This window comes from Ochotona princeps, chromosome X, assembly GCF_030435755.1.
Source record: "Ochotona princeps isolate mOchPri1 chromosome X, mOchPri1.hap1, whole genome shotgun sequence".
Taxonomy (NCBI): Eukaryota; Metazoa; Chordata; class Mammalia; order Lagomorpha; family Ochotonidae; genus Ochotona; species Ochotona princeps.
Genome location: NC_080865.1, coordinates 3913345 through 3938025, shown reverse-complemented (window position 1 = coordinate 3938025; position 24681 = coordinate 3913345). Strand labels below are relative to the sequence as shown.

Below are 24681 nucleotides of genomic sequence, written 5' to 3'. Positions count from 1 at the left end.
GCGGCATTTCCCGGGGCGTGAGCCGCATCGCCGCGCGCGGAGCCTGGTCCCCTGGGAGCCTCCGCCGCAGGGACGCCCCCGGCGCGGCCCCGCCCCAGCCCCGCCCCGGCCCGGCCGCGCGCCCCCGGCAGGCGGAGCCGCTGGAGCCTGGTGGCGGCGCTGACGAGCAGAGGCGGGGAGAGCGGGCGGCGCGGCCGCGGCTGCCGGGCGGTGCGCTTCGCTGGGCTGGGCTGGGCGGCGCTTTTTTTTTTTTTTCGCAATTTCCACTCGCGGGGAGCAGGAAACCCAGCGCAGCCGGGCGCAGTGGGCCGCGATGCAGCAGGAGCAGCAGCAGCAGCAGGAGTCGCCCCGGGGCAGCAGCGGTAACGGCAGCAGCGGGCGGCGCTAAGCCGCCACCGCCGCCGAAGGAGCCGGCCCAGCCCCCGCCGCGTTCCGACCCCCGCGCTGCGAGCCCTGCGCCCCGACCCCCGGCGCCCCAATCCCAACGCCCGCGTCCGCCAACTTTCACGCTGCCTCGGCGGCCCGGCCCGGCTCGACGCCAATGGGTGAGTAGGGGGCCGCCCACGCCGGGCTCCCACCCTGACTGGCGGAGCGGCGCGCCCATTCAGGGATCCTGGAGCCGGGCAGGGTGCCCCGAGGCCCGGGCCCGGGCGGGTGACGCCGCGAGGGCGCCCTTGCCTGCCTCGTGCCCCCCTCACTCCCACTTGCGCCCGTATCCCCGGCAAGCCGGTGCGCGCGCCGACGGAAACCCACGGGGCCTGGGCGGAGGACCGCGGGGGCTGCTCGGGGCTCCGGGAGCTGAGGGATGCAGGGGGTGTGGTTGGCTTTTCGGGGGGGCGGGGAGAGTTTTGTCTAGGTTATTTTCTTACCCTAGCCGTCCTGCTCTGCGCTACGGACGCAGGTACCCAGAGCTGGTGGGCTCCAGCCCTGCGCGGGTCTCTCCCTCGGGGCTGAGGGGCTAGCAGTTGGCCGCAGGGGGCTGGCGGCCTTGGGGGTGGGGCGGGAAACGCCCCAGGATCCCGCCTGGAGCACCGTCGCGGACTCCGGAGCGCCAGCCGCGCCTCCTTCCACAGCGGCCGGCGGCTTGCCTCCGGGCCCAGAACCGTCTCCTGCTCTGCTGCTGCCTGGCGAGCTCTCAGCTGCAGGACGCTCCGAGGCCTCTGCCCACCCACCCCCTCCTCTGGGTCTGCAGGAGCGGGGAGCTGGGAAGGCTGGGCCAGTGCTGGATTGACCCGGCAAGCATCACTTCCGAATAGGCAGCTAACTGTGGGCCCGCAGGGTCCCTACTCGCCATAGACACCCGAATCCTGGAACGCCCGCCCGGCTGCCCAGAGGCTCTGGCGTTTGAGTGGGCGTGGGACTTGGGGTTGTCTGGGCCGTTCCTCGGTTCGTGCACCCGGGGAAGATTGTTGCTGCCAGTCAGCGCCTGTTTTTCATGCCTCTGCCAGATTATTTTTGGGTGTTTCTAGGCCAAGCCGAGGAAGGCTGCCGATTATAACACAGCACAATGAAGCGAGACGTTTGTGTGTTGAGGTAGGGTAACGCGATTTGGGCGCACCAGCCAGAGGCAGCTAGCAGTCAGGATGCTCAGGCAGGCCAGCCCTGCAAAATCGGACGCTCAACCTCGTCAGCTGTTGACAGGCAAAGTTAAAATCTCACTGGTGGCCATTTGTCAAAAACGGTTTCCCTTCTCCGAAGTGGCGGTGATGTGAGGGGCTCTCGGCACACACGTCGCTTTTTCCACAGTGCCCTCCTCTGACCCCCGCACCACCTCCAGTCGGAATCAGTTCCTGTGTCCTTTCTCTCATAGCTTCTCTCTTTTTTTTTTTTTTTCCCCGCAGCAGCCTAACATGTTGAACATTTTCCTCCTCCTGTGAGCGCTGTGACCTCAGGGACGGGGCTGTGTTGCACCATTTTGGTCAGTACTGTTTTCTCTGGTGCCTGACACACAGCAGGCCCTGAACAGATACTTAGTGAATGAATGAATGAGCAAGGGCCACGAAAAGCTGCCTCTCTGTGAAGACAAAGCAAGTTCGCTACCCCTTGTTTTGCTTGGCTCGGGTAAGCAGATACAGTTTACTAACACAAGTTATCTACTTTAAACATTGTAGGTCACTTTCGTAAGGGATTAACTTCCCCTGGGGTAACCAAAATTTCTGTTTGATGACCCCTTGTTTTGGTTGGCTCACTGAGAGTGTTACACACAAAAGGAAGTTCCATGCAAATGTCTTCTCCCTTGACCAGAAGGTACTTCCTGAGGGCAGGTGAGAAGCCGACTGTGTGAGCTGAAGGATGCTTATGTAGTTGAGTGGGAAGCAGGACTGAGTCCCTGCTGAACAAGAAACTGACCTGTTCATTGTTCAGACTTACCTAAGAAAACGAGAGAGTGCTTCTGAAGTTGATAGTCTTCAAGCTTAATCATTATTTTGATTTTTTTTTAATTGTAACTATTGCTGGTGGTAGGCAGGCAGACATTTATTTTCATGGATTTCAGGAGTTTATATCCAGAGGTGATAAGATTACAATGAACGTTGGCCTCACTGTGCTGTTTACAGGAGATTGAGGGTGTTCACGGCCAAACAGCGCCTGTTGTTTCTGTGGACATGGTGAGCAGTCTCTGAGGGAGTGCAGACATTTCACAGGTGCTTCTGTGTTGCAGCAGCGCTGGGGTTGTGCAGGCACATGTAGAGCTGTGCCTCCTCTCCTCCTGCTCTCACTCTTTCCAGATTTAGCCAGTGTATCAATTTAGTACACTTGCATTCTTACCTGGACTGGCAGTGACTTCTGCTGATCGATCTAATACAATAAGACTGCGTCCTATAGTCTTTGCTCTTAAAAAAAAAAAAAGAACTGAAAAGCATCAAATCTCTAAGTGTGAAGTGAAGCTGGCTAGTTTAAATGGCAAGGTTTTACAGGAGCCCCCCAGAATGCGCCCTCTGAACTTGCTGGGAGACGCCTACCGTACCAGACGCGGGGAAAGCCTCTTAAAATTCCAAGGGCACAGATGACCCAAATCTGGGAGTAGTGAAGGATTTGCCAGGACTTTCTACTTAAAGAATGTGTGAGTAACAACAAAGTTTGAGTATTTTTTAGCAATGTATTGTATGGGTGGTGGAATGCTTTGTGCTGAATGCAAGCTAGTATGAATGCTACTGTTGCCCCCACAGATGTCTTGAGTTGGTAGGGAAGAAACGGCACCCATCTGACTGCGTCACCTTTGCCTCACGCTCCTCTGCTCCTGTCCTGGCCCAGCTCTCGGTTGTTTCTCCTTTGCCACTCTAGTTCTTTTCCCATTACTGGCATTCTCTCATCAACTCTTGCATTTGCAGTTGTTTTAGAGTGTGTCACTGTGGTCAGCATTTGTCCATTTACCTTTTCATGCAGCATTTATTGACCCTATGTTTTGTGCCAGGCACTGTAGCAGGAACAGGTACACAGCAGACACAGGCTTGCCAGCTTGTGAGAGACGGGGCTGACGTTGTGGCAGCACAGGTTAAGCTGCTGCCTGCAACACTGGTGTCCTATCCCACATGGGGCTGGTTCACTGCTGAACCAGCTGCTTCATGCTAATGGCCTGGAAAAGCAGTGAAGGGTGGCACAGGTGCTTGGGCCGCTGCACTCGTATTGGAGGCCCTGGGAGATGCTCCTGGCCGCTGCCTTTAGTCTGAACCAGCCCCAGCTGTTGTGGCCGTTTCGGGAGTGAACCAGTGGGTTGAAGATCTTTTTCTGTTTATCTCTGCCCCCCTCTGTGAACTCTGCCATGTCAAATAAAGATAAACAGATCTTTAAAAATGAAGACTAGAAAGGGATGATGCCTTTGAGGAGCTTGTGTTTGAGCCCAAATGTGAAGGTGGAGTCTGAATCATTGGTGCCATCCAACTAGCACCGCTACCCCCCACCTCTGCCCCCAGGAGTGAACTGGAGAGGAAGCAGGCATGTTTTCTTGTCGCTGGGAGGGAGTGTGCCAGGAGGGCTGCCCCACAGGCCTCACCCTGGGGAGTGCAGGCCGGGCGGTGGGGAGCGGGTAAGGAAACCCAGGGATGCGCGAGGTGGGCTCTAGGTGGGGGCCGTTCTCCAGGCAGCTGCCAGTCACGCCAGCCAGGTCTGGGGCTCACGCGGCCTCACTTGTGGTTTGGATGAGGTTCGTGTTTTGTCCAGGCTCCAGCAGGATCCAGACTGGTCTGGGGTCTTGTGACATCCTGGTCAAAGCATGGCCTCTCCTGAGAGGGGCACTCGGGCAGTAGTTTCTGTCTAGCTGGGCACCCAGACCCTGGCTCGGCTGTGAGTGCCAGGCCATCTCTGGGGGCGGGGGGGGAGGGGGCAGGGCTGCTTTTTTCTTTCTCCATCTCAATTAGGTGATGAGAAGGGGTAGGAAGTAGATGGTGCTGCGTGAGAGCAGCGTTCTAGATATATTCTGTAGCTACTTTCTGAATTTCAGCTAGCCTTGCTCTGTTGACTGTTGAATGTCATGAATGTCACGCAAGAGGAACTGATAAATGCTCTCTACCAGGACAAGAGATGCCGTGCCAAAGAGCAGGGTGCTGAGAACTAAGTCAGGCAGAAGGAAAATCCTAGCACCCATAGGTAGGCAGATAGAGAGGGGGAGCCTGTCTGTGTGTGGCCCTTCCCAGCAGAGCTACCCCGTCAGGGCGTGTAGGACTTGGACCCAGCAATCCGCATTTTAGTGAGCCCTCCCGGAGGTTCTGATGGGTGGTCATTCCTTCAGGGAGGAGAATGCATGGTTCACACATGGCACAAGGCTCCCCCATGCAGAACTCTCCTGTGTCCTAACAGCATCCCGAGCACATTCCAGAGCACACCTCCACCATGGGCACGAGTGACATGAGTCAGTCCATCTCCGTGTTAGGCCCAGCTCTACCCACCATCCTTTTCTATCTACTTTAGAAAGGACTTTAACAAGATGTTAGCATTATTCAGGTGTTAGATATTTGTTCCTGATTTTCTATACTTGATATGTCAATTCCTGAAGCTTTAACTCGGGGAATGGCGGATGCTTTGAGGTCCAACGTTGTTAACTTCTCAACTTTGGTTGGCTCCCTCACTGTTTTGCCGTCCGCAGGGCATGTGTTTCTGTGCTGAATCCGGCTGCTCATGTTGGGCCCGGGGATGGAAGGCTCATTGGCAGCCCATGCCAGCGGATGATGAGACAGCTTCTGCAGGGCAGTCACAGGGTCTTCTAGCAGCAGGGCCTGACTGCCTTTTGGTGTGTCAACAAGCCCTGCCCAGCTTCCGAAGGGACTTAAGAACTGGGCTGCTGCTAACCCACCTGACGAGGCTCTTTTCTTAGGGCTTGTTTGTTTTTTTGCAGCTGATTTGAGATGTAATACACGTACCATTTCAAGTGTGCAAGTCACTGGGCTTTGATGTATTACATTATTAATTAAAAATTATGGTCAAGTATATATAAACTTTCCATTTTAGCCATTTCGAGTGTACAATTCAGTGGTGGTAAGTATATTCATAATGCTCAGCAACTATAAGCATTTACAGTTTTATCAACTTGAGGAGCAGATTTCATATTATCTGGGGGTCCTGCGCCAGCTGGATTATTTGGACAACTGGGGAAGGCCAAGATCCCAGTTGAAGGTTTGAAGGAATACAGGAAAGGGGGGAGATTGCTTTATTTTTTTTTTTAAAGATTTATTCATTTCATCACAGCCAGATACACACAGAGGAGGAGAGACAGAGAGGAAGATCCTCCGTCCGATGACCCACCCCCCAAGTGAGCCGCAACGGGCCGACGTGTGCTGATCAGATGCCGGGAACCAGGAACCTCCTCCGGGTCTCCCACGCGGGTTCAGGGTCCCAAAGCCTAGGGCCATCCTCGACTGCTTTCCCAGGCCACAAGCAGGGAGCTGGATGGGAAGTGGAGCTGCCGGGATTAGAACCAGTGCCCATATGGGATCCCGGGGCATTCAAGGCGAGGACTTTAGCCGCTAGGCCATGCCGCCGGGCCCATAGATTGCTTTATTATTTTTTTTTTAAGATTTATTTTATTTTTATTACAAAGTCCGATACACTGAGAGGAGGAGAGATAGAGAGGAAGTGGAGCTGCTGGGACCAGAACCAGCGGCCATATGGGATCAAGGCGAGGACCTTAGCCACTAGGCCACGCTGCCGAGCCTCAGATTGCTTTATTTTTAACAATGTTTTTGGCTAGTGTTTCCTTGGGGAGGCTGTTCATGTCTTTACTATCCAAGTACATTTCATTGTACCGGGGAACTTTGTATTTCCTTTTATATTCTGTAGTGTTTGTGAGTTAGTTGCTTGGGTAATTCATGAAGAGTGTTGGAGAAACCACTTTCATCATGGGGCAGAAAGTTAAACTGCTATTGGAGTGTTAGTTTAAGTCCCCGGTGTTCTGCTTCCAATCCAGCTCCTGCTAAAGCACTTGGGAAGGCAGAAGATGGCTGAAGTATTTGGGCCCCTGCTGCCACATGGGAGCCCCGATGGAGGTCCTGACTCCTGGCTTCAGTCTGGCCAACCTCCAGGCATTGCAGCTGTTTGGGGAGTGAACCAGGAGATGAAAAAAAAAAAAATCTCTTTCTCTCTCCCCCTCCTTCTCCCTCCCTTCCCCTTCCTTCCTCTCCTTCCTCCCTCCGTCTCTCTCTCCCCATCTCTTCCTTCACCCCACCCATAACTCTACCTTTCGAATAAATCTTTTGAGAAGATTCAGTCATGGGAAACAACACTGCAGGTGCCAAACTGATTTCTCGAATTCATGCACGGGCCTTGATGGCAGTTGATATTTATGCCTTAAGATCCTCTGCTGTGAAGGGTATACTGCCAAGCTGGTTCATTCTGAGCACTTAGTTTTCAACTTGGTTGTCATTGTATGGGCAGGTGTCTTATGGGCCATTCTGTAGTTTTCATTAGGGGGCACTTAAAGAGAATTGCAGCTTGTGGACGTTAAGTCAGTGTTAAGGCTAAATAGAAACACTTTATGAGAAAAGAACACTGGTAACAACAATTCCATGGTGTTTGTCATAACTGAACTGCAGCCAGTTGGCAAGAAAAGGCCAGAAAAGGCCTTCAGTTAGTCCCTTCTTATGGCCTAGAAGTGTTGAGAACACAGGCCAATATGTCTGTTAAAGTTGAGGACAGAGTGACAGGATAAAAGGTGCAATCCAGGTCCTGTCACTGTTTATTCCTGTCTTGGATTGAACCATAAATAGTAGAAAGCCTATTAATGGCTTTTTTAAAAAAAGATTTATTTATTTTTATTGGAAAGACGGATATACAGAGAGGAGGAGAGACAGAGAGGAAGATCCTCCGTCCGATGGTTCACTCCCCAAGTGGCTGCAACAGCTGGAGCTGAGCCAATCCAAAGCCAGGAGCCAGGAGCTCTTCTGGGTCTTGCACGTGGGTACAGGGTCCCAAGGCTTTGGTCCATCCTTGACTACTTTCCCAGGCCACAAGCAGGGAGCTGGATGGGAAGTGGAGCTGTTGGAATTAGAACTGGCACTCATATGGGATCCTGGTGTGTGCAAGGTGAGGACTTTGGTCTCTAGACTAACACACCGGGCCCCTAATGGCTTATTTTGCATAACAAATTTAAGGCCTTAAGCACCCAAGTACAACACCTATAGACAGCTCAAATTGCCCTCTCCTTGCCTTCTTACTAGGCAGAATGGAAACACCAGGCAGTTGTGGATTTTTTTCTGGACTGTTCTAGACTGTTCTAGGTCTGATCTTGTGGAACTGCACTGGATTTCTCCATCACATGTCACCTCCCCATGTGAAAAAACTTTAATTAGCTTACTGTGATGTCTGATGATTCCAGCTAGTTCCTTCTTTCATGCCTGGGGCTAAGTGCAGGGGCTTGGCCCAGGATTTGGATGAGGGCTGTAAAAGGCTTCCTTCCTTTGCTTTCCCCACCCCTTAGCCACCTGCTCCGCGCCTCTTGGTTTTCTGCACCAGGTTCTTTGGGAAGCTGTCGCTCTCCTTGCTGCACACGCTACTCGAGCTTCTGCATGAAATTCGTCTGATGTGAAGCACTTGGTAACTGTAAATGCGCCTCTTTAAAAAATGTATTTTTATCATTATTTTTTGGCCTTTCTCGTATTTTGATCATTAGAACAGAACAACAACACAAAATCTTCCTGACCAGTTGAGCAAAACGGGACCGCTTTTACCCGCGGACCCTGTGGCTCCTCGCTGTCCCTCTGTCTTCAGTAAACTGTTAAGGAGGAGCACAGAGGTGTTAAGCCAGAGAGGCTGGCCCTGAGCTCAGCTTTGCTACACTTGGGCACAGTAAGTATCTGTTAATTGGCAGTGGTGTTTAGTTTCAGTGTTACCTTTGGCTGTCAGAAAACAAATGAAAGAAAATAATTGGGCTTGAGGTGGGTAGTAAGGGAGTGGTGGGCGTGTGGCACCAATTAAAAGATTTGAGAGCAGAGGAAGCAGTTCAGCTCTCCACTGGGCAGGACTGCTACAGCTGCTTGCTTGAGAATTTGTTTCAGTTTTTTTTTAAGATTTGTTTTATTTGAAAGTCAGATATACAGAGAGGAAGATCTTCTGTCCGTTGATTCACTCTCCAAGTGGTCACAATGGCCAGAGCTGTGCTGATCCGAAGCCAGGAGCCAAGAGCCTTTTCCGGGTCTCCCATGTGGGTGCTGGGTCCCAAGGCTTTGGGCCATCCTCTACTGCTTTCCCAGGCCACAAGCAGGGAGCTGGATGGGAAGTGGAGCTGCCGGGATTAGAACCGGCGCCCATATGGGATCCTGGTGCATTCAAGGCGAGGACTTTAGTTGCTAGGCTACTGCGTTGGGTCAATTTTTTTTTTTTTTTAGAAATTTTTTTTTTTAAGATTTATTTTATTTTCATTGCAAAGTCAGATATACTGAGAGGAGGAGAGATAGAGAGGAAGTGGAGCTGCCGGGATTAGAACCAGCGGGCCATATGGGATCAAGGCGAGGACCTCAGCCACCAGGCCACGTTGCCGAGCCCATCAATTTGTTTTTAAAGTTAGTTTTAGGAAAAGAGTTTTTTTTTGTTTTTTTTTTTTGTCCATAGCATTCCAAGTTCAAAGATGACAAAGTGTTCTCAAACGCTTCTTCCCACCACTGCCCCTCCTGCCTTGGCAGTGGCTTCTCCAGGTTGGGTTGGGAGAGATTGTGTAGACCTGCAACCAGCTGTTTCTGCGGCCTCCCATTCGCACGCCGGACTTACCTGCTGCTGGGGGCATTACTGCCTGCTGGTGTGCTCCATGTGCAGGACTTTTCCTGGGACTACACTTTCTGATTTTGATGGAGGGACAGTGTGTTCTAGAAGGGATCTCTGCTGTGTATTCCTGAGTCTCAAGTGATCTGGGCTCTTTGTCTGATAACTTTGTCCTGGGTCTTAACCCGTCTAAGCCCTGGTTCTTAGCTGACTTAGGAAATGGCTTTCCACTCTGCCATCTTCAAGTGAACAAAACCAGGCAGAGCCCCGTAGCCAGAAAAGGGGCTCTTTATCCTGGGGTCATAAGGGCCTTTTGCTCAGCCCCACGGCTCCCATGGGAGGGGCTGGAAGCAGGGGTGTACCAGCTGCCTGGTGTGCCTTCTGTCTGCCTCCCCTCCCTGCACTGTCCACAGCTGGTTTCCTGTGCAGCTTGTCCACGGGCACATACTGCAGTGAGACTCACCGGAGGTGGTGGCTCCATAGCCACAGCCGGGGACTGTGGGGTGCCTTGGCGCAGCTTTCATGTTTAAAGGTGTTAGAACAGAGGGGTGACCTGAAGGAAGCCTTGCCCCGGGAGCAGTGCCAGGCAAGATGGGGCCTCCACAGAGCCACTCCTGGCACAGGAACTGTATGTGAAGATGCTTGGATGCACTAGGCTGCAGGTGTCCTTCCGGAAGGGTGACGGGCATGAGCGGCTGTGGCTTGCGCTCCTGCCATCCCTGCCTTCCTCCCCTGGGGCTCTCCAAAGGAGCAGGCCTGCTTTGGAGGCAGGTGGTCCTTGCTGCCCTGGAGACCTGCACTTGGGTCGCTGAGCTGTTTCTCCTTTTGAGGCAGTGGCCTGTCCCAAGTGCAGCCTGCAGAGGCACTTGAGCGGCTTGCGGACAGGCGCCATGAGAGGGGAGTGTGGGCGAGTTGCTGGTCTAGCTCTTTTAGGGAACCTGTGGCTTTGTCGGTGGAGGAAGAAAGAAGCCATCATGAGAGTCCGGCCTGGCGGATGAAGGCCTCAGGACGCAGGCTCTGGGCAGGCCCGGGGTTCCCCCTAAGCCTGTCAGCTCTCTCTGCCTGCCTTCTTTTCCCTTCTTCCCTTTAGCCCACTGCCGCCAGCACCCCGTCATTTCTCCCACCTTACCCCTCCTCAGGTCTTCACTCTGCTACCTCTGTAACACTCCTCCCCTGCTCTGTCACTTGCCCTTACACCCTCATGCCCCCTGCCCAACTTCCTCTCAGCACAACTTCTCTTAACCCCCTCCCCAAGCTGTCCCTCCCTCAGATTGGCTCCCTGTGCTGGAACCTTGCTGTTCACCTCCGCTTAGCCCCCTCCCCCTCTCCTAGCCTCTTTGCCTTCTGCTCACCCACTCTGCTTCCCCGCCCTTCACCTCCTGCCCCAGCCCTCCTCCTCCTCCAGCTCTGCCTCCCCTCCCCTATCTTTGTCACCCCTTCCCTCTTTCCCTCTGGCCCTGCCCCATTCCTGGAAACCCCTCCCGCAGAGCATTGCCCCAGTCTCACATTCCATTCTGTCAGCTGCTGCTGTATTGCTCCACACAGGGGCCCCCAGTGCATGCCCGTTGCATGGAGGCCAAGTAAGGAAACGAAGGGATGTGTGGTGCCCCTGGGGAGAGGATACTTTTGGTGGAAGGCTATGCACTCTGTGCTGTGCCCCTGTTGGCAGGGGTCCTGACGTGCCAGAGGGCAGGAAGAGGCTGAAAGGGGCTGTGGCACCCGGAGACTCCCCCAGCCCACAGCAGGCCATGGTCCATGCAGGAAGAAAAGAGTTGAAATTGGCCAAACGTATCGTACCTTAATACAGCCATCCTGTTTGTGTGTGTATTCTTTGTCAGCCTTTTATTATATACTTGCAGATATATGTAAAACGTGTGTAATTGTGTGTTTCCCCCACTAACTTAATGGTCATTTCTAAAGCCTGTGTTTCTTTGTAGCTGAACATTTGAGCTCGTGCGTATGAGTTTGAGGAACCATTTCCCTGTCATTCGAGGTTTTTAGGATGCTTCATAATTTCAGTATTGTAAGTAGGAGCACAGTAGACATAGCAGTATTGGTTGTGTAGGCAAGATGGCGTTTGCTTTGTGTCCAGTCTTTGTTTCTGTAGACCCTAGGTGACTGGAATGGTGCAAGATGATGAGAGAGAGGAGATGACTGTGTGCACTGTGGGGACTTCTGCCTGTGTACTGGCTTTCATTTAAGATTTTTAAAATTTTTATTGGAAAGGCACATGTACAGAGAAGGAGATACAGAGAGAAAGATCATCCCTCTGTTGGTTCACTGAGCCTGAGCCGATCCGAAGCCAGGAACCAGGAGCTTCTTCTGGGCCTCCCACACGGGTGCAGGGTCCCAAGGCTTTGGTCCATCCTAGACTGCTTTCCCAGGCCACAAGCAGGGAGCTGGATGGGAAGTGGGGCAGCTGGGACAGGAATCAGCACCCAAATGAGATCCCAGTGGCTAAATCCCAGGGGAGAATTTAGCCACTAGGTCACTGTGCTGGGCCTGGCTTTCAGTTTTAGTTCAAGAAACTGTATTCATATGGCTTCTCGTTCCCTGTATATGTGCTTTGTGTGTGTGTGAGAGAGAGAGAGACAGAGAGAGAGAGAGAGAGAGGCTGCTCCCTGTCTCTGAAGGAGACTGCATGGGAAGCCTTTGTTGGCCAGCCAACGCACCCCTCTCCATTGCCCGGTTTGCAGCTGAGAGTGCCTGGTTCTGAGTGCTGGTGTGAAGGGTGCGCAGTGAAGGGTACAGACCTGGGACCTTGGGGCCTTTCTCCTTCCTTCAGGTCTCTCTTCTTTCACCACCTGGCTGGCAGTTAAAGGAACTTGATTTCCTAGAATCGTGGGGACAACTGTGTCCTGAAGTGACTTCCCATTTGGCTGAGCTATGGGCCCAGGTCCTATGCTGACAAGGGGAACGGTGTGGCTGTAATAATCCCCTGTCCTCATGTACTCTTTAAGCAGTGTTTCCACAAAGCACCTTGAAAAAAATCACAGAAAAATATTTATTCCGAAGAAATGGTTTTGAAGTCTTTTGCTTTGCAATAAGCTTACCTTTTAATTCCATTTTCCCCATAAATTTGTGGAAATCCCCTCGTAATCTGCAGGCTCTGGTGGGTGCGGGTGGCTGGAGTGGAGGGTGCGGGTGGCTGGAGTGGAGGGTGCGGGCTGGAGGACACGTGTCCAAGTCTTGCTTTTAGGAAGCAGTTTCGGGAGTGAACAGTGGTTGTAAAGTACTTACTCTTCATGCACCAAGTGGCTACTTCCTGTTTCTCATGTACCTGGGATTGCTTGAATATTTATGATTGCTTCTTGAAGGCAGTGATAGCTAATATAAGGGGATGTCAATACATTCATGAAGAAATAGAAGTTAAAATGGAGTTTATTTTGGTGCAAATAAAGTTTTGAAATCCTGGTATAGTTTTTATTTTTTTGCTAATTTGCATTTTCATGAACCTTTGAAGACCCCTTATGTCTGTCATGTACCATCTCCCATTGTTTTTACAGTTTTAATGTAACCCAATTTCGGCTTTGTAGGGCAAAGAAAATAGTTGACCCAGTAGTGCTATGTATTGGAATTCAATTCAGTTCTACAAGGTTTTATTGAGTGCCCAGTTACATGTAAGATCTGATAAGCAGAGAAACTCACAATTATCTGGAATTTTACTCAGTGAAGTATTTTCCCTGCTTTTCATTTCGCTGATTGAGAGGGATGGTGATGTGGTCATTTCACGGAGCACACGCAAGGCAGTAAACAGTGAATCCAAGTGTTTGAACAAGTTCTGTTGAGAGAGAGAGAAAGGCGCTTTTAGGACCATGGATCGTGTGTGGAAGACAGCTTTCCAAACTATCCCCATGTGTAGTCCTGTTCTGAAACTCGTTCCTTCCGAGCAGTGGATGGAGAGACAAGCCAGAGCATAGGTTTGCAGTGAATAATGCTGCAATTCCCCTTGCAAGGGAAAGATTGCCCAAGAAGCCTGAACACTTCTTAATGTTTGCTAACTTTTATTTATTTTAATTGTAAAATATGTGTAAAGTGACATTTACTTTTTTAACCATTTACAATTATTTATTTAAAAGCTGAGGGGAGAGAGAGGGCGCACGCGCACACGCCAGCTACAGCGAGATCTCTTACATCCACTAAGTGACTATGCAGATACTTGCAATTGCTAGGGCTGGGCCGGACTGAAGCCAAGAGGCAGAAATTGACGTTTCCGGGTTCGTAAGTGCTGGAACCATCCTTTGCTTCCTGGGCTGCGCTTTCCTAGGCAGCTTCTGAAGGGCTGTGCCTGACACCCACCCCACTGTCGCTCTTTGGAAGGGTGCATTTCAGTGGCCTTGACCTTGTGGGGCCCCAGGCCCAGTCAGTGGATCTCTGGAGCCTTTTCGTGTTTCCTGCTGTGAGGATTCAAAAGGGCTAATAGGCAGTTAGGGCCTCTGGTCTCTGGTGAAGTTACTTTTGGAAATATAAAATCTTGCTTCTCCCCAGTTTTTACACTTCCTAGCGCACATTCTCCCTGGCTTTGTGCCTTAGTCCCCTTGAGGGAGAATAAAGGGACAGAACCACAGTATCAGTTCACATCACTTAGCGTTGTTGTCCTGGCACAAGCAAGGAGACATGGCCTGTACCAACCCTCATCTCTGAGGTAGTCAAGCAGAGGGCGCCTGAGATTTCAGCTTGTCAGGATGGGGGGAGGAAGCCATCAGTCACATCCTTTAGATGTCCTTTTTGTTCTGAACAAGGTGCTAGACATTGCTGCCCATTGTGAATGAGTTCTCCTTTTCTGCCCTTTGCGTGACTCATTGTCCGCCTCCCTGAGATGTGTATAAAGATAGCACTTGCACCGTTTTTTTGCGTCTTTCCTCCCTTGGAGCTCCCTCCTGTCACTATGGAACCATGGAAGACCTCTCTCTCTCTCTCTCTCTCTTTTAAATAAACCTTGATTTGTGCACTGGAGTTGTCCACATGAAAATTCTTTGTTCTTCCATGTCGAATTCCCCGCAGCACTATACTTGGCGCCTTACCAGTTGCGGGCAGCAACCGTTCTGTTTGTGTGTCTGAGAATTTGACCACTCGAGGTGCCTTCCTTAGGTGGGCTCATGCAGTGTTCCTGTTGCAACCGCCTGATTTCCTACAGCATGAAGTCATCAGGGCTCTGCCATATTGCAGCTTCAGTCAGCATGCTTTGTTTTTTAATTGCTTCAGACTTTTAAATAATAATGCTACTTGGAAAAAACACAGGTGTTTAACTAGATATAAGGTGTTTTGCTTTTAGCTCATTTACAAGTACAAACCTAAAGTGAATTTACAAATTAAGTATAAATTGACTTATTGTGGTTCAAATCAGCGCTAATAGGAGACAGTATGATGTGTTTTCAAATGGCTCCACTGCTTGGTGATGCTACAGGGCATACTGCTTGTCCTGCAGGCTTTTTTTTTTTTAAAAAGTTTTTAGAGAAAGATCTTCCATCTGCTGGTCTACTCCCCTAATGGCTGCAACAACTGGGGCAGAGGCTGGGGCTGAGATGGTAAGATTACGCTGGGCCTCTTTTGTTTTTAAAGACTTACTTATTTGAAAGTCAGAATATATATATATACACCGAGAGAGACAGAGAGACAGAGACAGACAGACAGACTGAGACCTGAGACCTATCTCATGTTTAACTCCTCAGATGGCGACAACAGCCGGTGCTGGGGTGCTGGGGCCAGACTGAAGCCAGGAGCCCAGAACTTCTTCCAGGTCTCTCAGGTGGGTACAGGGACCCATGAATTTGGGCCATCTTCTGCTGTTTCCCAGGCACATTTGGGAGCTGGATTGGAAGTAGAGCAGCCAGATTTGAATCTGCACCTGTGTGGCATCCAGTGTGGCAGGTGGTGGCTTAACTGGCTATTAACAGTGCCATGTCAAATCTTTCTTTAAAAAGAAAAAAAAAATTATCATTTACATATCTCTTAAGAATATGTGTTCTGGGTCAAATGCTTACCTTGCACATGCCAGGATCCCATAGAGGCATTGGTTCTAATCCCAGTAGCCCTGCTTCCCATCCAGCTCTCTGCTTATGGCCTGGGAAAGCCATCGAGGATGGCCCAAAGCCTTGGGACCCTGCACCCGAGTGGGAGACCCAGAAGAGTTCCTGGCTCTTGGCTTCGGATTGGCTCAACTTTGGCCATTGTGGTCACTTGGAGAGTGAACCAGTGGTGAAAAATCTCTGTGTCTCTCTGTAAATCTACTTTTCAGATAAAAAGAAAATGTCTTTAAATGATATTGTCTGGTTGTTTTATAAAATTGGAATCAAACTGAGCAGAGTTGTGACCTCTGTGTTGTCTCAAGTTTTGCAGTTTATTTTCTGTCCCAGCCTGATATTCTGTCGCTAAATAAGCCCCTACTCATTTGTCCTTTGTCTTGTTCTCCTGCTGTTGCTCCCAGCTTTTTATTATTATAAACAGGCTTCCTGTTACTGTTCTAGTAGATGTGTCTTGTGCACATTTGCTAGGAATGTATTTAAAGGTACATAGCAAAGAGCAGTTTTGCTATGTTTTAAGTTGCTGGGTTTTCAAAGTGGTTATACCAGCATATTTTCCCAGCCAGTGAATGGATGACTAAATTCCTGATTGAGGAAGCTAGCCCTTTCTTGAAAGGAGAGAGTATCTGAACATTCCGCAATAAAAGTGCATGCCAAAATGATTTTCCAAATGTATGTTCCCAGACTGGAGACATTTCTGTTTTCTCCTGTTCCCACTCATTTTTGGGATCCCAGATGGATTGGGGCATAGGCTGAACTTCATGTCAGAGGTCCTGAGGGGACGTACCTGTCCCTGCCTGTTCATGGTGGGCAGATTGCTTTGTTCTGGAAGGTTGTCAGGGACCAGTGGTGCTGGCTCACATGGGTATGTTTGTAACTGGCTCACAACACCAAGTCAACTTTGTAGTCTCACAGTGGAAGGAAGTGGAGGCCATGCGGCTTCCCCTTATCGAGGATGTAACTGCTTACGTCACTTCCACCCACACCCATGGTAAGAACTCAGCTACAGCATCACACTACACTGCGGGCGAGGCTGAGAACTGTCAACTCCAGCTGGGCAATCATGCGTGGAACTAGACCTGGGGGTGCGATTTCCTATTCCTGCCATGGCATGTTACTACCAGCTTCGCAGCTTAGAACATGCATCCATTATTTTCACAAAAGTTCACTACGTTGCGCTGGCAGCACTGAGGTCCCTGTGCAGCTTTTAGAGTCATCCTGCCTGCCTTGGCTCGTGGCCCTGTCCTCAAATCACTCTGTCCTCTACTTCCTTCGTCACATTTCCTTCTCTGACCCTTCTGCCCGCCTCTTCTGGTGTTTGATGGGTCCGTCCTGTTAATCCATCTGCTCTGTAGCCTCTTTTGCTGCACAAGGCGACATATTTGCAAAGTTCCTGGAATCAGGGTGTGGCCATGATTGGAGTGGCTGTTAGTCTGTGTACCAGGGAGAGGGAGGGAAGGATTGTTTGCTGAGAAGAGGAAGGAGGTAATGGGAGTGGAGATAGTTATCAATCTCTTATATATGACCTGACTGCATTTTTTGCCAACCTCCTGGTTGTGGATGTATTTTTAAGGGCACTAGGTTGGCAGAGCTAGTGAATTTGCTGAACATAGGATTTTGTTTTCTGGTGGTTTGGTGAGTCTTATGGTTCAAATGCCTGAGTAGTCACAAAAGCAAGATGTGTTTTTGAGTCTTCATCATGCTTGCGGGTGATGATCTCATCATCACTCCTTTGGTGCAGGCCAAGTCCGACCTCTGTTGGACTTCCCGTTTCCTTGTGGCAGCTCATGGAGATGCTAGCATTGCTAGGATAGGATGACATGGTGTACACTGAGATCCTGCCACATAGGAAGGCACAGAAGTGTACAGATAAACAAGAACAGAACCCACGCTGTGATTCCATGGCCAGAGTCCCTTGTATTTAAAGAACCGCTTATCAGATGTTTCATGCCCTCGGTAGGTCGTCTAAAGCAGACTGCCTTTTCCTAAGATTCTGTTGGCCTTCTGTTTTGTGTATGGTCAGGGGGAAGGGAGAGATTGTGGTGTGAGTGCTGTGGTCTGTGTCGCTGCCCTGTTCATGTGTGTGTTGCAGCCCTAATCCCCAGTATGGTGGTATTTAGAGATGGGCCCTTGAGATAATTACAGGTTGGTACTCTTTCAGCTTGATTTAAAAGTCTTTTTTTTTTTCTTCTCTACCATCAGTTGCTTTATCAAATTTCTGGCAAGCGTGGTGGTATACAAGATAGTGACATTGTGTAGTGTCCGTAGGGGTGGTAGTAGCAGCCTCATCCTTGCTACCTCCATCCTGGCACCTTCTTGTGGCCTCCATGGGCTCTGTCAAGTCTCTCCCTGGTCTCTTCTAGGCAGTCTCAGGACATAGTGCTTCTCAGCCTGGATTCTTGCTTAGGAGGGGAGGAGAATAGCGCATGAGATGTCTTATTTTTCTTTGCCTTCTTAGTCTGGTGGACACTGTAGGGGGGTGTTGCATTGGTTGTAGCCAGACATCATTCCTTCTTCCCTTTGCTCTCTGCTTCCCCAGCCCTCAGCGCAGCGGTGCTTCCAGAAGCCCAGGGGAGAGTCACTGCTTGAGGAGAAGGTATGTGTGGATTCAGGAAGCCCTAGCAGGGACTTCAAGAATCCCTTAGGCCATGCTCCAGCAGCTTGAGTCCCCCTAGTGCCCAGGCCAAGGGTCCTTCATGGGAATCTTATCTGCTTGTCTTGCTGCAATGTATGTCAGATATGGTCAGCACCACGTCAGAAAGCCTCCGAAGCCTTCCCTGCCATTGTCCCGGCTGTGTTGTAAGGTGTGTTAGCATGTTCCGACACATTTTTTTTCTGTCTTGAAAGATCTAAAGCAGTGGGTGGAATGATTAGCGATGGTGTCCATCTGCAGATGTGTGAAGTGTGGCAGCATTTTTGCTTGAACTGCATATGAGAGAATCTTCCTGCGACCCTTGATTGGCCATGAGCAGAAATTGTTTTTGGGCTGAATGTGCCAAGAAAAAAACAGTTGGTGATAGGTCCCATGTGAAGTAAGCGCTCGGTGGTTCTGTTGCCAGGGCAGCTGGTGGCCAGCTTGTGTTACTGTCCCCTCCAGAGTCTCCTTGACCTGGCCCCTCACAGGAGACATGTTCTGCTTTATCCGTCTTGGTTGTGGTCAGCTTTCAGACTTGCCACACTTCCCCTTGGGTATGTGATGGAGTGTATCCAAGTGCCCTGCGGTGAGCAGAGCAGATGCGCAATAAGGGAGCCAAAGGGCTTAGCTTTGCAGGGTTCTCATCCTACATTTTAGGCAAGTATCATGGGCCACCTGTATGTGAGATGTTTCTCTTGCTGTTGAACTTCAGCCTGAGCCAATCCTCGGCGATTTGCTTCAGTATGATTTTCTTCCTTCCCAGGGAGGAATCATCTAGAAAATGTTCTCTTGTGAAAATCAGAGTCTCCAGCATTATAAATTGGTAGAAAAAAGCCCTCCATCATCTGGCTTAGCATCTGGACCGCTGTTAATGGCTTAGAGATCACAGCACCATGGTGGAGTGAACCCCGTTCCATGGTGGAGTGAAGCCCGTTACACTGACCAGGATGCTGGCCGTGCGCTTTGGTCTGTGTGCATGCACTGGTAGATAGTCCACTTACCCTGGCATCAATATTTTAATGCTCTCATGCTGTGGGGAGTTATAGGAACTGTATTTTCTTTCACAGGTTGTCTAGATTTGCCAAAAACAAAATGAACAAAACAAAAAACCTAGCTTAAATGGCCTTACTGTTCTGACATTGGAAATCTTTGCTTTATGTTTTCTGGTCAGCTTTTGTCATTCCTAACTACTTCAAAGCCCAGGCAATAGCAATCACTGCTGAGGCCTGTGTGAGAGTCTTTTAGTGGCTCAGTCTCCACTTGCAGCAGGTTTGGAAGAAGAAGGCAAAGTTATTGAAATGTGGATGCTGATCTCCAAGCATCTCCCCCTCTTCACACCCAACCTCTTGAAAAGGATTCTCCCTGTGGCTTTAGGGTACTCTCCACATGGAAAATATAAGGAAATGGTGGCTTCTGCCCTGAGAGTTTATGGCACTGGCAAAGAAATTGCCAGAGGAGCAGGTTAGCATTAAAAAGGCTTTGAGATTGTTGAATGAAGCCACGGAAGCTCAGATCCAGGCACCCTGGGTGGTCTGCAGTGGAAAGCACCATCACCATACTGAGCGGCAGGTTGTTGCCCTAAGTGGTAAGTGAGAACAAGCTCAGCTTCCATTGCTCATTTCATAAGTAATAATCTCATTTTACTATCCCCATTCTTGCCCACCTTCAGTTACAGAAATAACTCTGAGTGGGTTTTCTTTTTAAAGATCTGTGTCAAGCAGATACTTCATGAAAATGGCACAGGCAAAGTGTTCTATTTAGAATTAACCCTGTGACACACAGCCACGTGTGCTGTCTGTCTTCAGGCACTGGTTTCTTTGAAGGGATGTACTTCAGGGAATGGGGTCTGGGAGCAGTGAGCGGCATGGGCCTGCGGGGGAAGCAGCTCAAAAGGGTGGTAGACTTTGCACAGATCACTTTACATAAGTAGAAATTGCTTACTCATTAGGCTGGAGCAAGCGATGATGGTGTTTGATAACCAGGAATATGCGTTTCCTGTTGCTGTAACAAATCCCCACAAAATTAGTGATAACAAAGGTTTGTTGTCATATAGTTATGGAGATCAAGAGTTTGAAGGTCTCACTAAGCTCAAATCAGGGTGTCAACTTGGACTGTGTTTGTGTGAACTCTGGGGAAGATCTCATTGCCTTGCCTTTAGCTGCTAGAGTTTGCTAGAGTCTGCTCAGTCCTTGGCTCATGCCCCTTCCTCTGTCTTCAATGCAGGTCAAGTTCTTCTTGCTTCCCCTCCCTCTGGCCTCTTCTGTTACCTGCCGTTCTCAAACTTTTAAAGATTCTAACAGCCATGCTTCCCCGTTGTCCTCAAACAATCCAGGCTCATCGTTCTGTGTTAAGGTCAGCTGATCGGTGATCTTAATTCCCTTGGCACCTTTAACTCCCTTTGCCAGGTATACACAGGTTCCTGGGATTTGAATGTGGGTATATTTGAGGGGGACCATTGATCTGTCTGCCACACGAGTGTCTGTTTTTCTATATCCCCATGTAGCAAGGGGCCACAGGGTTCTAGTAGCAGGTTGCAATGGAGACCAATATTTCCATCTTTGCTGAGTTTTGGGAGATTGAGAAGGAAGTGTGTCTCAAGCCAGTGGGCTTTGAAGTTTGTTGGCTTCCTTCTTTCTCTGTGGGGCCACCCTGGAGTATGATGATCCCAGCTGGGACTCTTCCTGAGGCTATGCCCTGGGCTGCTGGGGTGTGCGGATGGCCTCGAAGGGGAGTGGGCAGTCGGGATGACTGGTCCCAGCTGGGCCAGCCAGTGAGAGAGGAATGAGGAAGCAGCGGAATGAGAACAGGAAATGACAGATGTGGCTGCCCCTCGGGAGAAAGAAAATAGAAGATGAGGTTGATTACATCTGGCCTTGAAGAAAAGAAGGCATTTTCTAGTGTGCCTTTTTGTTTCTGTGTTTTCTCTAATTCTACTGTTGAGTCTATTTAAAGACTTGGCTGAATAAATGTGTTCCATCTCCTGGACATCCCATACACTTTCGCCACTGAAGTCTGAGGGGTTCATGGTGACCTCTTGCTCTCCCAAGGGACTTGTTGCTGCTCTCTCCACACAGAGAAGCAGCCCCGCTGGTGACCTTGTCTCTTGAGGGCCTGGCTTGAGGGAGTGCAACCTGGTCTGCTGCTCGCAGAGCCCTAGACATTCTCAGATACCCCGAGGGAAAATGTTTGGAACCACAGAGTTCTGGGTGCTGAAGAATGATCAAGTTCTTTTTGGAAATAGCGCGTGGGAGCCTCGGGTGACCTTTTGCACAGGCCCGAGGCCAGGAGGTAGGTTACAGTGCAGCAAGCCATAGCCCCTTTGCAGCTGCTTGTTCAGACCGTTGTTAGCAAGCAGGTCCGGAGAAAGCCCTGCAGTTTGTCCCGTAAGCTGGGATACACACGACTCCAGCTCTTTGGCCCAGCCCCTGGTGAACACAGCTAGTCATGGCTCATGCAGTGACATTTTATTGGCAGGATTCAGCTCGCACCAGTAAGGGGACAGGGATATCCTTTTTTAAAAATTTATTTTTATTACAAAGCCAGATATACAGAGAGGAGAGACAGAGAAAGATCTTCCGTCCGATGATTCACTCCCCAAGTGAGCACAATGGCCGGTGCCATTGCCAATCCGAAGCCAGGAACCTGGAATCTCTTCCGGGTCTCCCACACAGGTGCAGGGTCCCAAGGCTTTGGATTGTCCTCGACTGCTTTCCCAGGCTACAAGCAGGGAGCTGGATGGGAAGTGGAGCTGCCGGGATTAGAACTGGCGCCCATATGGGATCCCGGCGCGTTCAAGGTGAGGACTTTAGCTGCTAGGCCACGCTGCCGGACCCTACAGGGATATCCTTTAATGATCATCCTTTAATGGTCATCTGACACAGTGTTGTCCGCCCTCCCCCAAAGGGGACACTGTTGGTCTTTCTGGATTCTTCCATGTGGTTCTTGTGATGGTTAGTATGGCAGCACAGCTTGCATGCCGCCTTTAGAGCAGCAAGCCATTGTGCAGTTCCATGATGCAAACTCAGTGAGTTCAGTGCAGGTGGACTATGATTCATCTTTCAAAGACTGAGCCGTCACCCTTGGACTGCCTATTTCTGATTTGAGCTCTTTCTTAGTGAACAGACCACATTTAGAGTAAGGATTAAAGGCAACCAGTATACGTGTATATATCACATCGCCCATTCTGCCCCTTTTAGCATGTGTTTAAAAAGTTTTCACTTGCTATTTTATGGGAAAGATGAAAACATGACAAAGGGAATTTCCTTACACCCATCACCCAGCTTCCCCCTATGACGTCATCTTCCGTAGGATAGTGTTCTTACTACAAGTAGGAAGTCAATATGGACGTGTCACTGCCTGCGCGCTCCAGGCCCTGCTTAACCTGATCAGCTTTCCCATAAGGTCCTTGCTTTTGTTGTGGGATCCGGCGCAGCACCCTGGCCGCCTCAGTCTTATGATCTCAGTTCTTCTGAAGAGTGTTGATCAGTTACTGTGCTGACTATCTCAGAAAGGGTTTTCTTACCACTGGACAGAAGTTATGCTGTTTAAAATTGTGGCAAAATATTCCTGACAAAAAGTGTATGTTCTTAATCCTTGTGAGCTGCATTTCAGGGCTGTCCAGTGCATTCACAAGACTGTGCCACCAGAAATTTTTTCCCGGAATTTTTTTTTTTAATCATGTCAAATAAAACTGTGTATATTAAGCAGTTACTGTCTCTTAGTAGCCCACAGGGAGGCCACCACCCCGTCACCTCTGGAGAACTTTCTCTGTGATTTTAACGTGCTCTAGGTACCTCATGTAAATAGAAACCTAACATTTCTCTTTATGTATCTGGCTACTTGACATAGTTCTCAAGGTTTGTGTGTGTTGTAGCTTGTACCAGTGATTTTAAGACTGACCCGTGTTCTGCTATTTGGATAGATCATACTTTTTAAAGATTTATTTTATTTTTATTAGAAAGTCAGATATACAGAGAGGAGGAAAGACAGAGAGAAAGATCTTCCATCTGTTGATTCACTCCCCAAGTGACTGCAATGGCTGGTGCTGCGCCAATCTAAAGCCAGGAGCCAGGAGCTCTTCTGGGTCTCCCACATGGTTGCAGGGTCCCAAGGCTTTGGGCTGTCCTCGAGTGCTTTCCCAGGCTAAAGCAGGGAGCTGGAAGGGACGTGGGACTTGCTGGGATTAGAACTGGCGCTCATATGGGATCTCAGTGTGTGCAAGGTGAGGACTTTAGCCACTAGGCTACCACGCTGGGCCTGATACATCATACTTTTAACAATATTTAAAAGCTTATTTGAGAGAAAGTGGAGAGAGAGAGCTTAGGCTGGCAATGTACAAGTGTTTGAGGTAGCAGGTGAGACACTTGCGTTCCCTACTGAGGGCCTGGGTTGAATTTCTCTGGAGTCCTGCTTCCTGCTAATGTACACCCCAGGAGGCAGCGGGATGGCTGCAGTGGTCAGGTTCCTGCCACCCTCGTGGGAGGCCTGGATGCAGTTCCCAGCTTGTGGCTCAGTCTGTGGGCCCAGCACTGATTTGCCAGCATTTGGGGAAGGAGCCAGTGGAAGGGAGCTTGCTTTGTTTCTCTGCCTCTCAAATTAAAAAAAAAAAAATTTGTGACCAGAATTGCCCTCAGCTTGAAAACACTCCTTGTGTGATGTAGTAATGTATTTGGAGTTACCTACTCAAACTTCTTTCCACCAGTGTAATTTTTTCTCTGTTCGGCTTTCGTTTTTATTTTGGCTGTCGGCAAACTCCAAAGCCAGTTGATGTGATCTGCATGGCAGGCCCGTGTGCTGTCTGAGCTGAGGCCCTGGCTTCTCCCAAGGCCTCCAGCTTCACTACTTTTGCTCTTTAGCCTCGTCATTTCTGTAGAGGTTGTTTCTTTTTTGTTTGTTTTTTGCATGAATTCTATGTGATAATGGGCCACTTTGAGAACTTTGGATCTAGACTGTGGGGTCAGCTCTACATTCTTAGAGATTTCTTCTTGTTAGGACTATACGACTTTCTCAGCTCTACGATTCTGATTTATTTTCCTAGTCTTTGTTTCAGATCATCTGGAAAGCCTCTCCTCCTGTTGTTTCATCCCAGGATTGCCCCTCATTCTAGCTCCCTGAACCTCTGCCTCAGTTCCCGTTACCATCCCTCTGCTTGGTTCACCATGTCCATGGTGTGACCGGTGCTGCTGCTGTGGTCTCTGGCCATGTGACCTTCTGCCACAGGTGTTCGTCGAGTGCACGTGGAGGGGCTGTGGTTTCTTGTTGGCTCTCCACGCTTCTGGGTAACACAGTCTTTCCCTCTCTCTCTCTCTCTTTTTTCCCCAAAGATTTATTTATTTATTTGAAAGGCGGTATGAGAGAGAGAGAGATCAAACTGCCATCAACTTGTTCACTACCCAGATGGTCACAATGGCCGGAGCTGGGCTAGTCCAAAGCCAGGAGCCAGGAGCCTTATCTGGGTCTGCCATGTACGGGTGCAGGGTTTGGGAACTTGGGCCCATCCTCTTCTGCTTTCCCAGAGATGTTAGCAGGGAACTGGATCGGAAGTGGAGCAGCCAGGACTCAGACGGGCATCCATGCGGAATGTCATCACCGCAGGCAGCATTCTGCTTCATGGATAGGCCATACTACTCATATGCATATCCATATCCAGTATGCCACAGCAACAACCCCAGTAATGCAATCTCTTGTACTTACATCAAGGCTCCAACTCATTTTGCCAGTTGGTGAGTGCACCCCTAACTTTTCCTCTGAACGCCCCTTCTTCCGCCAATGTCTGAAGGCTGTGAGGGAAGATGGGATGGTGGGTTTGGAATTGAATCCAGTTTTCAATGTGTTTTTTGT

At 49.9% G+C, this 24681-nt stretch overlaps 1 protein-coding gene across 4 annotated transcripts in view; it reads left to right on the top strand.

Moving 5' to 3' along the window:
• The first annotated feature begins 240 nt into the window (after window positions 1–240).
• Window positions 241–24681, top strand: part of SH3KBP1 (SH3 domain containing kinase binding protein 1) — a 336326-nt gene continuing 311885 nt past the window's right edge. The window contains exon 1 of one of the 4 annotated variants that reach the window (XM_058658247.1): window positions 241–545. Coding sequence is in view for 3 of the 4 variants with exons in the window: in XM_004597477.2 (XP_004597534.2) it covers window positions 542–545 (4 nt within the window). In the remaining variant the exon portion in view is untranslated. The remainder of the gene's footprint in view (window positions 546–24681) is intronic. The other 3 variants (XM_004597477.2, XM_058658245.1, XM_036497729.2) reach the window with 3 other exon arrangements.